Source organism: Bos javanicus, chromosome 21 (genome assembly GCF_032452875.1).
Source record: "Bos javanicus breed banteng chromosome 21, ARS-OSU_banteng_1.0, whole genome shotgun sequence".
NCBI lineage: Eukaryota > Metazoa > Chordata > Mammalia > Artiodactyla > Bovidae > Bos > Bos javanicus.
The window spans coordinates 5531299-5548300 of record NC_083888.1 but is presented as its reverse complement, the minus strand read 5'-3'; the positions used below and the strand labels follow the sequence as shown (position 1 = coordinate 5548300).

The following is a 17002-nucleotide window of genomic DNA, read 5'->3' as shown; positions in this document are numbered from 1 at the left end:
GCTTTATGAAATTGAGAATGAGGAATTAGAAGGAGAATTTTGGATCTTAGCATCCTTCGCTATGGAAGTGTCTTAGAATGTGTGCTTTATTCCTAAGCTGTGCTCGTGTTTTATCATTCCGTTTCTGCTTCTTTACAGTGTGAACACACATGGAATGGAATAGCAGTGTTATTTGTTAGGCATCCTAGGAGTGTAGATTAAGGATGCTAGAAATTAGAAATGGTTGTAAGGAAAAGTTTGTTCCCAGTAGGAGATTTGGTGCCACTGTCCCTGGCCCACACAGGACCGTGTAACCGGCCTGTTTTCCTGTAGGCGCTTTTTTTTTAGCCACGAAGTGTGTGGCCCGCTGCGTTAATCGTGCGTGTGTGTTGTTTTTCGGATGGAGGAATTGGTTTGTGTGGAGCAGCCACCCTCTCCTCTCTGACTTCCTCGTGGGTACTCTCAGAGCTCCATATTCAACATGAAGCTATCGTCTGTAAACACAGCCTTTGTCTACCATACTTTTTAATGAATTCCCCTTTCCTCAACTAATTTTTATGTTTCATTCATTGTTATAGAAGAAGAAAGATGTTCTAGGTCCCAAGTAGTAGAGGATTAGGAACTTACCTGACCTACTTGTAAATAATCCACTGTCCTCCTTGGAACTGAATTTGGGAGTAGAAAATTTATGAAGAAATGAGGTATAATTTGGATTTTGTTTATTCATAATAAAGACAGGATGAAATTATTACCAGTGAGTATATTCAGACTCAAGCATAAAAAAAAAAAATGACACTTAGGATCTAACCCGTGCTGTCCATAGAACGTTCAGTGATGACGGGAATGGCCTCTGTGCTGGCCACTGTGGTAGCCACTGGCCCCATGTGGCTGTTGAGCACTCATTTTGTGGCAAGTGCCACACAGGAAATGGATTTTATTGTATTTATAAATTATTTAAATATCCGCAAGTGTTGACTTCTTCAGCACAGATGTGCCTGCCTTGGAGGAGGTATTTTGGGCTGTCTGGTAGGTGAGCCCTTGCAGAACGCTTTTGAGACACAGTGATGTACTCAGAGACAGGAGGTGTGTGTGCTGATTGCTCCCCGCTGGCTTCAGATCCAGGCCGTATTTTAGGAAAAGACTGCAGCAAAAGTTCACTGCTGATTCTTTCAGCAAATATTCCAGTAGTTTTCATTTACAGACTGATAGGGGTGTTGGTGTTGTGAAAGATACAATTACTCTTGGACTTGAGGTTAGAATTCTGTCCTGGTGTATAGCCTATACAGTGTATCTTACACATAGATTCTGAGTGTCGTCTTGTTGTTGTTGCTTTAACTTTGATACTAGATTACTTGGCTGCCTTCAGGAAGGCATGTTACACACATAAATGCTGCAGCCTGTTAAATACTTTGATCAGTGGTTAATGGCGTAGACCAGGACTCAACTGACTAGACTTCGCTCCAGCCCTAACTCTACCATGGACTACTTGTGGCCTTGGGTGTGTTTGCTAACTGCTCTGTGCCTCAGTGTCCTTATCTTAAAATTAGGGTAATCATATCTGTCTTATAGGCTTGTTGTGAGGATTGAATAGTTAATACGTATAAAGCACTTAAAACAATACTTGGCACATTATAAGTGCTCTGTTTTTTTTTTTTTTTAAATAAAGTATTAAATGAAGGTGGATGCAGGGCCTGACTTGCTACCTACAGATCGAATCCCTTAGATTCTTATTCTACCTTGCCTGTTTTCAGCTCTTTAAACTGTGGTGCGGTCTGCATGTGGAGACAGGCGGCCAGAGGGGATGGGAGGAGCCGGCCCTTTGGAGCTGCTCAGCTCCACCATGGAGTGCTGCTGGAGAGCAAGTGATGAGTTAAAAAGAGATTCACACGTACCTTTAAAATTAGGGCGGATAGAAAAATTGACAGGCCTGCCTCTTTGTGTTTGAGTTCTCCGCTGCACCTGGAGCAAAGCCGTGCACCTAGAAGGTCTGCAGAAAAGGTAGATTGGCTGACTGCAACCATAAGGATGGTGGCTTAGCAAACTTGGGATGCTTTTCAGAAGCAAAGGAACACCTGTCCTTGGAAGGCTGCAGTTAGCCTCTGTCTTCAGATGCTGCGACATAATTCATTACCTCTTGACTTTGCCATCAGTGGTGTTTTCTGCCAAAAGCAAATGAAGTGTTTCTGCTTCACCTGTGCATTATTTATGAGGTTTTCTTTTTCCTAGTGTGCTGGAAGGACCGACTGTAACTGATGGCTCACTGGAGCTCTGTACTGGCTCTCTTGAAAACCAGAGTGAAAGATGGTTGGGTGGTTCAGGGAGCATCAGATTAAATCCCTGAGTTCCTTCCCACCTGTGCTGCTGCCGACCCCCTGCTCCCTCAGCCCCACGTCCTCAGCCTCTGATCTGAAAACTCAGACTCCTGAGGTGTAAGAACAGCGAAGGCACTTGGTGGTCTTTGTTCGGGGCCTTATTAGTTTTCATTGTTCCATTTTGACTACAGAGCACATTATTTAAATCAGAAGAGCTCAGAACAGTCATAATCTTAGAATCTAAAAGCTGTTGTGGCTTTTTAGAAAAATTGCCATAAAACCTCTGATACACACTCCATAAAAACAGGGCAGGTCAAGTGGCTTAGTTACAGAGTAGTATCTGCAGGTGCCTTGTTGATCACAGTAGAGGGAGAAGCCACAAAAAGCTGCTATTACTCTACAGACAGACTTCCAGAAACCTCTGCCTTCTTGAATGTCCGGAACTCATTGTGGTCTCCTCCAGAAAGCCAGTCGACTGAAGGAGCAGCTTGTTTGTGCCCGGGAATAATGAATACCAAAAAGAGCCAAAGATCGTACCTAGAGCATGAGCATCACCTTGCTGAGGGAAAGCTGTTTCCTCCTTAGAGAAGCTAGTTTTTGGTCTCTTAGTTCTTTTACTAGGAAAAAAAGAAAACACAGAGAGAGTGGAGCAAAAACTAAAGACACAGTAAGTGAGATCAGTGAAGATGTGACCGGTGACAGGAAGAAGTGGCGGTGATGACAGGCAGCAGGAGGCATCCTGCTGGAGACCCTTACGGAGGCCTGCTGAGAACACTCATTCTGAGGGCCGTGCCAGTGCATGCCGTTAATTAGAGTAATTTGTATGTGTAGTTTGCACAAACACCATTTAGAGCTAAGAGGATCATGGAAATTCTGGCATATAGGAAGGGGCAGAAATTCTCTAGCTGAAGACCAGAGATTGTAGGAATGTTTGTCCAATTCAAAAGAAAAAAATTAACATTTATGCACAAGAAATGGCAAGCACAAGAAACTGTTAAAGGAGGTACAAGACCAAAACTTCAAGAAAGATTGCTTTGTAAGGAAAACTTCCCTTGAGGAAATGGTTTAATAATAATGAAAACCTCCCTGAGCAATTGGATTGGAAGCTGGTGCTCTTTTCCCCTTGTCAGCTGCCTGCCCTACAGTGTAAATTTCCCTAGTCAAAGAGGTGTTCAGAATGTGAAAGTCTTTTAGGAAAGAGAAAGTCCATGAGAAAAGTGTTGTCCTTTCCGCTGTTTCCTGCCTTATCCCCCCAAATACCCACACTTTGGTGAGAGGACCGTGGTGGGGGGATCAGAGAAATGTTTATTCTCCGGGTGGGCTAGGACTCTGGTGAGGTCTTTCCCTTGGTGAGCAAACGTTTGTTGTGAGTTTCCTGAGTGTCCATCAGGCCAGTGTTCACACCCTCCTCTTGCCAGAGCCACCAGGGGTCTCTCCCTGTGAAAAGGGGTCCCTGAAAGGACCCCTCAGAACACGTGAGCGGTTCCTAAGACTGTGGCTCTCCCTCCCAGGCTGGGCCACACACAGAGCTTGGCCGCTTGTCTAAAGGACCATTTAAGTGTTCCTCTAGTTTGTGGCTCCAGTAGCTTCTGCCCTAAGTGCACCGATTTCAGCTCTGATTCTAGATCTGTCTCTTTCTCCAGATTCTATGGTGGAGGTTTGCCCTATACATCCATTTACTGATGGGTCCTAGATACGCCCTTGATGAGTTTGTTCAGCTTTTTCTTCTTGTAGGGACTGGAGTGATTATGATTACTTCAAGTTCTTTTCTGTGTTGGAGCTGAAACCAGAAGTCTGTTCATTGTTTTTATCATTTTTCACTTACATTGTGAACGCAGTCCCTAGGCCTGAGCAGCGTTTGCCCTCTTGGGTTCAGCGGCCTGTGTCTCCCTCACGGCACCCCGCGGATTCTCAGTGGGGCCTGTGTCTGGTTGCTGTTGCGTCAGCTGCGTCCTGTGGCGGGGAGAGCAGACAGTGGGCTCTTGCCCTAGCATCTGACTTACCTGATGCGCTTGGGCAGGCCGCCTGGCCTCCCACCCTCCCCACGGATCTGTGGCCTCCTCTGAAAATTGGGGGAATCAGAGTCTGTGGGGTCCCTCCTTTTAAAAATGCTTGCCAATAACCACTCTTAAAGGGAATGATATCCTGCTGCTTGTGGTTTTATTTTGTTTTTGGATTCATACAGAACAGTGTGGACTCTTGGGGGCCCTCAAGACATGAGATCAAAACTAATTTCATAACAGTACTAAGATATCATTGGCCTCTCTGACTGCACTGATGTGTAAGAGCGGTGGTGGCTGAAACAGCAGGCACCTGAGCGTTCATGAAGGCAGTGGCCCCAGAGGCTGCTAGCAGTCGTGTTCTTCACCACAGGCAGCCTGAGGAGAGTGTTCCAGATCCATTTAGGAATGTCTTTGATTTAATTTTAATAAATCTTATCCATTTGAGGATGTACCTTTTTTAATATTCTATGGGATGGAAATTGAAAGTGTTCTTACTCTGTAACAAAGTGGGACTGAATTAAGGGAAAGTACATCTGTGATTTGTTTGATCTGAACCAGCAACTTTTTTTTAATGGAATACCGTATTTACCTAAAATATGAGATGGACAGCCAAGCTGGTTAGGCTTTGGTATTTGGTAGACGTTTTCTTGAAAATGAATAAAGTTCACTTGTCACCTTAAGGAGAACAACTGAAAGTATTTATGATGAGCAACAAATTTTGAGCTTTCAAGTGAAAGTTAGAATTTTGAAAAGCTTATATTTGCCAGTAGGACACTGACAGTTTACCAATATGTACAAACTTTTCAAAATCAGTAGAACTATTAACAAAAGTCATTTTTTGCTATCATGCAGTGAATTGGGTCACCATTGGAAAGATCTGCGTAACTCAGGTAATCAGTGTTTTCCAAACGACTAGTGCATGGTGTTACACAATCATGCATTGGGTAAAAGATCCCTTCAAAGGGCGAAACAGACCAGTGGATTTTAATATGAAAGGGTATAAAAAAGTTCACTGGTTTGGTGTCAGATTCCATTTTGCATCTAACCTTCAAAAAACACATCTTGTTGAGTTTTGGTGTAGTATCAAAGAACCATGATTTATCTGTAAAGGCCATTAAGTATTCCTTCCTTTTCCTACTACCAGTGTGTCTGGATTTTCTTCATTTACTTCAATCAAGACAGCATATTATTTACAACAGATGGTATGCAGAAGCAGGTCTCTGATTCCAGCTGTCTTCTCTGAAGCCCTACCTAAGAGATAATTTGCAAAGATGTAAAACAGCACCACTCTTTTCATGAAATCTTTCTTGTTTTGGAAAGCAGCTTTTTTTTTTTTTTCCATAAAAATTTATTTCAACAGATAATGAATTTTATCACTCTTATTTTAAGAAATCAGTATTTTAAAAATTTCTAGATTTGGTAAATACAGATAGATACAACACATGTAATGGAGAAGGAAATGGCAATCAACTCCAGAGTCCTTGCCTGGTGGGCGACAGCCCATGGAGTTGCAAAGAGCCAGACACAACTTAGCAGTTCAACAACAACACACATAAATGAAAATTCTTTGTGGTCATCCAACTTTAAGAGTGCACAGAGGTCCTCAAACTAAAAAAGTTGAGATCTAGCAACGTTCAATTTCTACATTCAAAATTTTAAGGACACCCTGGTAACCTAGTGTTTCAGGATTTAATGATCTTCTAGCATATTTCCAGTTGCAGTTACAATCTGTGAATAAGATGGAATGTTTTAAATTACTGCTTGGTCGATGCCAGCATACTTATTAGGATCTGTAGAGAGAGATCAGTGATCATTCCATCAGATGCTCTGGGGGTAAAACAGGTTCATTATTTGTCAGTTTAAAAGACTAGTACCCTGAATTGTAGATAGCAGTTTCAGTGATTCACCATGCACAGAAGCATATCAGAGGTGCCAAGGAGTCCTTGAGTAAGTTAACCACTTAACTGGTTTTTAAACACCTTGTTTACCTATCTATTTATTTTACATAGCATGGCAGGTTCTTGCATAAATTATTCTTAAGGCAGAGAATATGCCAGTTGGATTTGTGTTTAATATTCAGAAGAGTCAAAGGTAATGTAATGATCTGTGTTTCTAGTAATTGCTGTTCCAGTACTTGAAGCAGCCACTCAATATGCTTTAGTGGTTTGTAAAAGGTAGTGCTGGGTTGTATTTTGATTTGTATGTTTTAAAGAATTAATAAAAGGAATTATTTATTTAAATTTTAAATAATTTTAATGTATTTGATAATTTAAGTACTTCATAATTTTAAAATATTTTTATTTAAATAAGAATAATGATTACACTGATCGGAAGGAATTTGAAAAATAAAGGGCTCATGTTTTTGAGAGAAAAACAATTAGGTAAATGGGAATGAGTTGGATAAATTGTTTTGCAATGACAATCTGTCAAGTACTTCTTTAAGTAATTTGAATTTACTTTTTAAAGGAATTCTAAGAAAGTGAAATTTAGGCCGTGACTTTCTCAGCTAAGTCCAGTACAGCAACAGGTGTGTAAGCAGGCTCTCATGACAGCTCCTCTGCACCGGGGGCCCTTACTCCTGTGTTCCTTTCAGATGCTTCTGTTACCAATTTCTTTGACTTTTTTTGTTGTTGTTTTTTTAGTACGACTTACCAAAATAGTGATAACTTAGTATAGCTCTTTGGAGAAATAATTTATGTAACACATTTTAACTAAGATTATTTTTGATTATTGATTTTTCTTCTAATTGGGGATTTTGCTGTACTTCTGCATTGTAGTCTTCCTAGGTTATTTCAGTTCAGTTCAGTCACTCAGTCGTGTCCGACTCTTTGCGACCCCATGTATCGCAGCACGCCAGGCGTGCCTGTCTGTCACCAACTCCCGGAGTTCACTCAGACCCACGTCCATCGAGTCAGTAGTGCCATCCAGCCATCTCATCCTCTGTCGTCCCCTTCTCCTCCTGCCCCCAATCCCTCCCAGCATCAGAGTCTTTTCCAACGAGTCAGCTCTTCGCATGAGGTGGCCAAAGTACTGGAGTTTCAGCTTTAGCATCATTCCTTCCAAAGAAATCCCAGGGCTGATCTCCTTCAGAATGGACTGGTTGGATCTCCTTGAAGTCTTCTCCAACACCACAGTTCCAAAGCATCAATTCTTCGGCGCTCAGCCTTCTTCACAGTCCAACTCTCGCATCCATACATGACCACTGGAAAAACCATAGCCTTGACTAGACGGACCTTTGTTGGCAAAGTTATTTAGTCTCAATTATTAAAATTACTTTTAGAAATAAATAGTACACTACATTTATAATGGGCTAACCTTTATACTTAGCACTTTTCATCTTGGGTCAACATCTGCAATGGTCTCCCAGTACTTCCATTTTATCTGTTTCCCTTTTAAGATCCTACCATGAGCACGTTTTATTCTTTTGCTCTTGTCCCTGAACCCCCCATCACAGGGCTTAGTATGAAATGTGTTAAAATCTTATTTTATAGGACAAAGGTAGTTGCTAGCTCACCTCAAAATAAGAATCATGGTATTGAAAAGTAAAAGGCTACGTTGATTTGACTCTTGGATGCAATCCAGAATTACACAGCATCAGCTTGGATGATGCGGTGCACAGCTCTAAGTCAGATTACACTACGTTTTAAGGTTCTTTGATATAGAAAGTATGACCTTATTCTGTACCATTTCTGTCATATTTGTATTACTGTCTGTTTCTTGTGTAGCCTTCTAAGGATTTCTGTTATTTGTTACAAAGCAATATGTGCTTTTCTTTGGCTTAAGGCACATGCAGAGGTGGTCATGTCAAAAGGAGATATTTAATGCTTTAGGGTGTTTAATTTTTGAAATTATGCTGCAGCCCTGGTTTTGTAATTTGTTCTAGACGAGACCCTTCAAAAGCTGATTTCCTATTTTATACCAGCCCAATTATTACTAATGATGGGCTTCTTTACCAAGTGGAAAGACTAAACCCTTTGAAGTATTATGTAATCCCATTGTAATTCATTAGTATGAATAATAGTTGGTAGTGTCTCTGCATCCCCCATAGCGTTTATAGTTCCTTAAATTATACTTTTTGTGTCTGTGTGTATATGAGATGTCTCCCCCAGGTCCACCCTCTTGTAATGTGTGTGTGTGAGAGAGATGTCTCCCCCAGGTCCACCCTATTGTAGTGTGTGTATGTGTGTGTGTGTGTGTGTGTGTGTGTGTGTGTGTGAGTGTGAGAGAGAGATGTCTCCCCCAGGTCCACCCTCTTGTAATGTGTGTGTGTGTGTGAGAGATGTCTCCCCCAGGTCCACCCTCTTGTAGTATGTGTGTGTGTGTGTGTGTTTGTGTATGTGTGAGATATCTCCCCCAGGTCCACCCTGTTGTAATCCCATGAACACGGCAGCTGCTATTTAACAGCACAGGAGTGAGGCACCTAGTAACCAGTGTGTCATGTACTGATTTTTGTTGTTGTCCCCTTTATTCTCTTTCTCTGCCTTCTTTTCCTCTGTCTCCTTCTTTCCTTTGCCCCTTTAATCTTTGGGACAGTGCATTCTTAAGTACACAGTAGGTGCTCAGTAAGTACTTCTGAGTGATGTGTTGCCAAGAAAGTACAGGCACACCTTGGAGATGTTGCCGGTTCTGTTCCAGGCCACTGCAGTACAGGGAGTCAGGCAAATTGTTTGGTTTCCCAGCTCATAGAAGAGTTATGTTTACACTATATTGTAGTGTACCCAGTGTGCAATAGCATTTTGTCTTAAAAAAAAAAAAAAAAAGTAATGATAACGTGCTCACCTTAACTTAAAAAGTACGTTATTACTAGAAGATGCCAATCATTATCTGAGCCTTTAGCCAGTGGTAGTAACTTCAAAAAAAAAGATTACTGATCACAGATAACATGATAATAAAATAATAATCAAGAGATAATAGTACAATAATACTGAAAATATTTGAAATACTGTAAGGATTACCAAAATGTGATGCAAAAACATGAAGTCAGCAAATGCTATTGGAAAAATGGCATTGATAGACTTGCTCAACTTAGAGTTGCCACAAGCCTTCAGTTTGTAAAAATGCAGTATCTACAAAGTGCAATAAAATGAGGTATGCCTGTACTTCTTTCTTCAGTCACAATCTTCTATTCCTAGAATGATTTTCCTGGGAGAACATGGCTCCTTAAATAGTCTTGGAAATGGCAGTCATTACAGTGAGTAGTCTTTATTACTTGCTATCATGTAGCCTGCTTTTCATCCAGTGCTACTGCCTGCCAAGGTGAGGAAATAGCTGTGTATTTGTGGACACCCCGCACTTCATCACTGCACAGCTTCTTCTACAAGGTTCCCCCATCTCTGCCTAATCCAAGTCATGTAGTGATTTCCAGAATATAGTTTCCATCAGTTTGCCCAGAACTGGCATCATGCTGCTTTACTATTAAACTGTCAACTCATTTTCTTACCATCTTAGCAGCAGGAAAACAGAGCTCCTTCCAAGAAGGAGCCCTCTACTTTTTTGAGAAGAAGAAGCAAAACTATATCCTTCCAGTATTTAAAATTACTGTTTTAACATATACCAAATACTCTATAACTCTTACTATATGCCTGGTCCTGTTGTAAGCACTTTACCAAAACTAATTCTTATGCTTATAAGGCCTATTGTGTAGGTCATCCTCAGTTCGTAGATGTGGAAACCAAAGCAGAAGGCTAAGTAACTCACCCAAGAGCTACTGGGTCTAACAGTTGATGGTTTAACTGTGGCTTTTCCCATTCAAGGTATTTCTGCAGACAAGAGTTACATATGGTCAAGAAATCTTCAAAAGATTAGATTCCCCCCAAATATTGAGACTGCTATAACACACTGCTTAAGAAGAAGAGAATTCAGTAGCAAATTGAGTAAAGCTTTCTGATATTTAGGCATAGGAAGCACATTTTCCCCTGGAAAGGCTCACGCACCGGTAGCTCCTGCAGATGGTGGCTTTTCTGTAGCTGCGTCCCTTGAATTCAGCTTGCTGGCTCATCTTGGCCCTCTTGGAATTTATCACAGCCAATGAGGAGAGCCAGTGGCACTTGTAATATTAGGCCTGGGAAATTTTCTTACCTAGATTGTTATGGCATTTCCAGTTTTCCCCTTACCCCAGGTGACATGTTGCCAAACTATATCTTCCCTTTCCTCCAGCTTCTAGTAACATTTTTAAAACTTTTAGCCCTTACCATCAGCCTCGTCAAAGCTCTTCCCCCTGCTGGGTCCCAATAACAAAGCTACCTAATTTATATATATTTTTTAAATGGTAACACCCTACTTCCACATTCCAGAATCTCAGTTATCTAATGCTGCAGAATTGAGTGACTTAAAATGATAATAGTTGATTATTTTATTTCTCTGCGCCAAGCATTGTCATCTTGCTGGGGCCACTCCACTTGACTGGGGCCTTTCCACCTTCAAAATGTCTCACTCTGATGGCTGGCTAGTTGTGCAGGCAGTTGGCTGGGAGTTCAGCCTGGACTATTGGGTGGTGACCTCAGCTCCTTTTTGTAGACTTAATGGCCTGGTGGTAGTTGTGTGCCAAGAGTGAATGTCTCAAGAGCCAGTTGGGAGCTCTGATTTATTAGTTTCACCATAGTCAGAAGCCCACCCAGTTTCTAGGAGAGGGAGCCCAGATACCATCTCTTAACACTGGTGTATCCAGTCACGTTGTTAAAGAAGAGCGTGAGGTCTTTGGAGATACTGTCGTCATCTTTGGAGAGTGTAATCTTCCACAAAAGAAGACCTTTTGTCTCCATTTTTCCTACCTTAGCTAAGCAAATTCCAATAATATAATAATATAATTTTTCCACATTGTTAGATGATATGTTTTCATTTAAGTATACATGTATATTTATATATGTCAATTTATCTCATCTGTTTCGCCTTGAATACATTGTGGTGGTTCTTTTCATTAATATTGTACTTCAAAAGACCTACCATCTTTTAGGAAAATCAAATTCTTTAAAAAAAGATTCAAATATGATTCATACTCTGGTTTGCATTTGTAGATCAAATAGTTTAAGCATTTGTTGAAAAATGACTGATAATTTATTCTCTTCCTAAAGGTAGCCCGTGAATGGTGATGAAAAATATTTCAAAACAGATTAAGAAATGATTTGCTGTTGACATGGGTGTGTTTTGCAGTGAGTTAGTTGACTGTTTTATACTCTTAGGAAAAGCCTATTAAGTATTCATTTGTCCAGCTAGTATTTGTTGAGTATTGATTGTGTCAGGCGTTGGCAGCCAGAAATCATCTTAACCTCATGGAACATGTAAGGAAGAAGATGGGCATTAATGGGTAATCACCGAATAAATGTGAAATCATAGCCACGTTCAGCACTCCAGAGAAACGGAACTCAGAAAGTATCTGATAGGGAACCTGACCTCGTCTGCTCTAATGAAGTGGCCTTTTTAGCAGAGATCTGGATGGTGAGGAGGATATAGCCTCACTAAGAGAGTCACGAGTGCGCACAGCAGCCTGGCACAGATCCTCAGGCAGACATCCATGGAGATACATGTGTCTGGCTTACAGCCGTTCTTAGGAAAGCAGTAGCTTCAGCTGTGATTCTGTTAAGAGACCATGTATTTAGTGCCTCTTGGAAAGCGCATGATCATACAGGCCCTACAGTGCAGAAGTCTGAGTTTTAAGGACCCTTTTTCAGTTATAATTTTGAATGATGGTGATCCCTGTAAACAGGTAAAATCCAAGTAATAAGTACTAAGTATAGCAGTAGTCCTCCACGTATGGCCTGGGGACTCCTGGAATTAACCAGACCCTTTCAGGATATCGAGATCAAAATGATTTTCCTTGTGATACTAAGACATTATTTGTGTTTTCCACATTCCTTCCTTTATGAGAATAAGTGAACTTCCCCAGAGACTGGATGATGTGGTTTCATCACAGCAGATTGGATATAAGAGCGTACATGAGACTTCAGCTACCATCCATTCATCCAGACCTTTACAAACTTCCAGAAATGGAAAGAATGCCATTCTTCTCATTTATTTTTGAAAATATTGTTACTTTCATAACAATGTTATTTATGTTAACATGTAATAGGCTTATCTGTATTATTTGTAAATGAATTAATATGTATTTCTGAACTTTCTGTTTTAACTTCTTACATGGTAATTAAAGTGTAAAGAGGTTTTGAGACCAAAAAGTTTGAGAACTGCTGAAGTATGGCATTGTTCTTGACTTTAAGCATGTTATTTAATGTTGGAGATGCAAGCAGTCTGTAAAACGGGGGTGATGATCAAAGTACTTCCCTTGTAAAAGGATAAAAACAAGTTAGTGTATGTCAGGAGCCTATGAGACTACATGGCACAGAGTACACATTGAACCATGTTGATTTGTATCATTATTGCCATTGAATATGAAAGTAGACATTTATGTGAATCCGAACACTGAGGCTCTGTGGCAAAGAATTTTTGCTCTTGTTTGTGGTCATCTTTATTGTTTTGGTGAAACACAGTATTCAAAGATGAAAGAAATTGCAATGTGTAATTTTTTTTTTTCTTTTTTGAGTTCAGTCATAGCATAGGTTTATATTGGCAGATGGTCAGGATGGCTTGTTTGAAGACATGGAAATTCAGGATAGCTTGCTGTGCCTCTTCTACCTCCCTGCCCTCCCTCCCAGTCTGCTCCCTTTTCCCCACAGCAGGGTTCTGCTTCTGCTGTGTCTGGAATCATGGGGAACAGAGGGGCACACCTCATCTGAGAGAGCTCCCTGGGGTTGGGTTCCGTGCCCTGGACAGGGAGCTGATAGGAGGAACTCAGTTCCCTCACTTTTCAGGTGGAGACACTGAGGCCCAGAAGAGGGATTTGCTCACACAGGTTCAACCCGCATATTAGAGGCCTACCTGGGACAAGAACTGACATTCCGATTTGTAATGGTAAGAATACCAGGCTGAGAATCAGAAGAACTGTTTAAGTCTGAGTCTCAAACACTTCAGTTGGTCGTCTGATGTTGAGCAGTTGACTAAAATCACTGATCCTTAGTGTCCCTATTTGTAAAATGGAAGTGAAACTACCCACCATCCAGGGCTGTGAAAAGGATCAGTGAGATGCCATGTAATGGAACCCAGGACGCATCCTCCTAGCTCGTCTCTCTGCTCCTTTGCATGTAAAGTCCGCAGAGAGGTACTTCCCAGTGAAATAAAATACTCCTCTCAGAACCTTAAAGCCCTCCTTAAATGTTATGTTTTGCAGCTTTGTAACATTTTCTTTTTTCTGTCTTTTTAGGACAGCCCAGAAACTTGCAGGACCTGTGCCGAATTAAAATTCGACAGTGTATAGGCCTTCAAAACCTAAAACTACTTGATGAACTACCAATTGCCAAGGTCATGAAAGACTACTTAAAACACAAATTTGATGATATCTGATACACAGAGAACTGTGAGCAAGATTAGGAGTTATATTCCAGATACTTAAAAGGCTTTTTGCCTTGCACAAAGTATATCCTATGCAATTTCTGATTTGCTGTGAAGTCAGAAAGCAGGTATACACTTACAGGTTTTTTTTTGTTTGTTTGGTTGGTTTTCATTGTAGGGGAGAGATTTTTTTATACACACACACACACACAGACACACACACACCACATGCTTGAAGGTCTTAATTTGGTTTCTTGGTCCAAGTTTAAGAGGTCCAAGCTTTCTATACAATATTGCATTTAAAACAGTTGTTTTTCCAAAATGACACAAGCAGGTTTGGAGTGGAGAATTGACCCTTTCCAAATTTACAGTTTCATTGGCGTGCACAATATTATAAACCAGCAGAGCACTTGTTACAGTTTGGAGGCACAGTTTCACCCAGGGCATCCAGGGTTCTACTGGAAAATGCCCTAAGAAATTTTTTAAGTAATGCTGTCACCTCATTCATTTTAATGAGTACAAATTGGCTGTTTCAAACTGTTCTTTTTCTAATTAACGTAGCTTTGGATGACTTAAACCCAGTCCCTCTGCTTTTTGTTGGTGTGCTCGTTTCTAACTTACTTTTTTAACAGCTGTAGTACACTACCTGGAGACGTTGAGTCTCAACTTCTGTCTCTAGTTGAATTGTGCTTTTAAAACAATTAATGGGAAAGAAAATAACTTTATAAAGCCCGTGTATTCTGTTTTTAAAATAGTGCCTCCAGTGCAATACTCTTTCTGGTGTATTTTATCCATTATTTCACTTGATGTTCCTCATTCCACAGCTGGCTTTGACATGCCTGTGAGAACAGGAACTGCCACTTTAATTTTAATTGCAGAACATAGAGTCAGTTGCAATTTCCATTTTAAGCTTTGTCTTTTACTTCAGTTTAAGCAGAAAATTTCATGTCCTGGTGGTAGAGTATTCCTTAAAAATAGCCAAAATACTGTTAAATCATTTGGCTTTAATGGATAAATAATTTGGGATGGTTTCATGGTGTTTATTTCTTCCCAGTTGAAATAAAATGTCTAAAGGGTAAAATTTATAATGGGTGCACATTTGTAAGTCTGGTTAATTTCTAATATGCTAATTAAGCATTTCCTATCTATTTTAAAGTTATACACAGAGACGCTCTTCAGAACAGTTATTTTCTGGGTTGATCGGCATATGTTTGCAGTATAAACATAAATATGATAAAGTGTCAGTAAGAGTGGTTCCAGAGGTATTAGGAATCTGTGGTGATGCCCTTGGAAATGAGCCCTGTGCTTGATGTGACATTGTATTAGTTCCAGAAGAAGCTTTAAAACTATCCCAGTATTGTTCTTAGTGCTTTGGGAAATTTCAGAATATTTACACACCAGTAATAAATTTATTATCAGAAGTTTACAAAATAAAGGGCTTCTGTTGTCTGAGTTTCTAGTTTTAAGTCATCAAATATAAAGTTATTTCACCTGAAAAGTATAACTAAGTAGAATTAGGAATCTCCTCTGGCTTTATCCTTTTTCAGAGCCGACAGTGATACTTCCTCAAGCACAAAATTTATTCTCTTGGATGTGGAGTAGCTCTGGCATCAGATGCCTGCTCTGCTGGGCCTGGGCTGGGAGCAGGTTTCTGAACAGTGGGGAGCTTCGGGGAGAGGGTGATGTGAGGGATCACGAATGGGGTACGTAGCCTCTTCTGCAGGGAACCACTCAGAGTGTGGCCAGTTTTGCAACCATCCAAAAACTGTAACTGGGATGTGATAGATAGAAATGGGTGTTCTGACTTTTTTTCCATAAAAATATCTCCAAAAAGTCATCTTCTGAGAGAACGTCCTTGTGAAGCTAGGAGCTGAGCTGTGTCCTCTGGAAACCGATAACCAGGTCAGAGCTAAGACACACTTTTGGCATCGGGGACCTGGCATGGCCGGAAGTGGATGGCATTGCTGCTCACTGAACCCGGGCCAGGGAGGCAAGGACATGGGAGGGCAGGCAGAATCCTGTACTTTGAGCAGTGATGTTACTGTTATGTTCGCACAGGGCTCATCTCCTCATGTGTCTATTAATGTATTCAGTTAGTTTAAAATGATTTTCTTTCCCCAGCCATTCAGAGATCTCCAAAACTAAGTTCACCACTGAGTTAGAGTCAGGAAATTCCAAGTAAAAAGATAAGATGAAGGTAAATTCTTTGTTCTATATTGCTGCTTAGACTTCAGGAAAAAAAAAAAAAATTATGAGAGTTCTTCCTGGAATCAGAATTTCTATTTAATGAAGAAGTGTATAATTCCATTATTTGTTTGAGGTTTGATTTTTCTGGAAACTTGAAAAGAATGTTTTATTTTTGTTGTTACTAGAATCCCAATCACATATCATCTTTAACAATAACTAAAATGTCTCAAAGTCGGTAACTGGTGGAATACAGGGATGAATGTGCAGGTCTGCTCTCCAGTTTGATTGGCAGAGAAGCACTCTGTAGTAACATGAGAACAAATGTTTTCAGAAAATCAACTGGTTTTTCCAGAATCTTGACTGAAATGTTCAGAATAGTATCAAATTTGTCACTGATCCTTCTATGTTCCTTTTGAAATTTATTATTTAAGCCTGTTACTAAACCTTTATAAAAATATATTTGGCAAGTACACCAAAGACACCAGCTCATAAAAGATTATGATCATTAATGAACTGCAAACCTCATCTTTTGCAAACGGAAGATTTTTTTTGTGTGTGTAAATATTTGTGTTTATAAATGTACAGCAGAGTAAGGGTGTTTTTTAGATTATTTAATTTCCATATTTCTAAACTATTTACTACAGAATAATCCACACTTGTTAGTTTGGAGGACTTGACAATTTTGTTTTTTTAATTCATTATCAGTCATGCTTGGAGCAGCATTTCCGCTAGAGAATTCAGTGTTCTGGCAGTAGCAAGAGTACACATCTGGAGCGTGAGGGAGTCTAGCTTGATTTGTCAGATACACACCCTACGAGACGAGAATGTGTAGTTTAATTACCACAGTGGACCATACAAAAACTGAGGTTCTAACTTTGGTGCAGAATTGCTCAGCAGCCCAGAGTGTCATTGGGATGAGGCCCTTGGCCCACAGATTAGCTCTCATGTAACTCCTAGTGTGTTATATCATAATGTATTTTGTTCTTCCTTTGTAATGTAAGTTTTGCTTTGGGTCAGTTTGAATTAAAAAAAAAAAAACACTTAAATCTGGTTTAAAACATAATGGAACTGTGTTTTATTTCTAGTCTGCCTTAACTTTTTAACACTTCCAGCTATTTGGTCAAAAGAAAGTGAACTCTGTCT

The 17002-nt window shown here is 40.2% G+C and overlaps 1 protein-coding gene across 4 annotated transcripts in view; it reads left to right on the top strand.

The window, feature by feature from the left end:
- The window catches only part of ASB7 (ankyrin repeat and SOCS box containing 7), a 55832-nt gene extending 38910 nt beyond the window's left edge, over positions 1-16922 (top strand). For 3 of the 4 annotated variants that reach the window (XM_061394232.1, XM_061394231.1, XM_061394233.1), the window contains one exon: positions 13545-16922. In XM_061394232.1, coding sequence (XP_061250216.1) covers positions 13545-13684 — 140 coding nt within the window. In that variant the 3' untranslated portion in view covers positions 13685-16922. Of the gene's footprint in view, positions 1-13095; positions 13196-13544 lie in introns of all 4 variants that reach the window. The other variant, XM_061394234.1, reaches the window with a different exon arrangement.
- Positions 16923-17002: the final 80 nt, after the last annotated feature.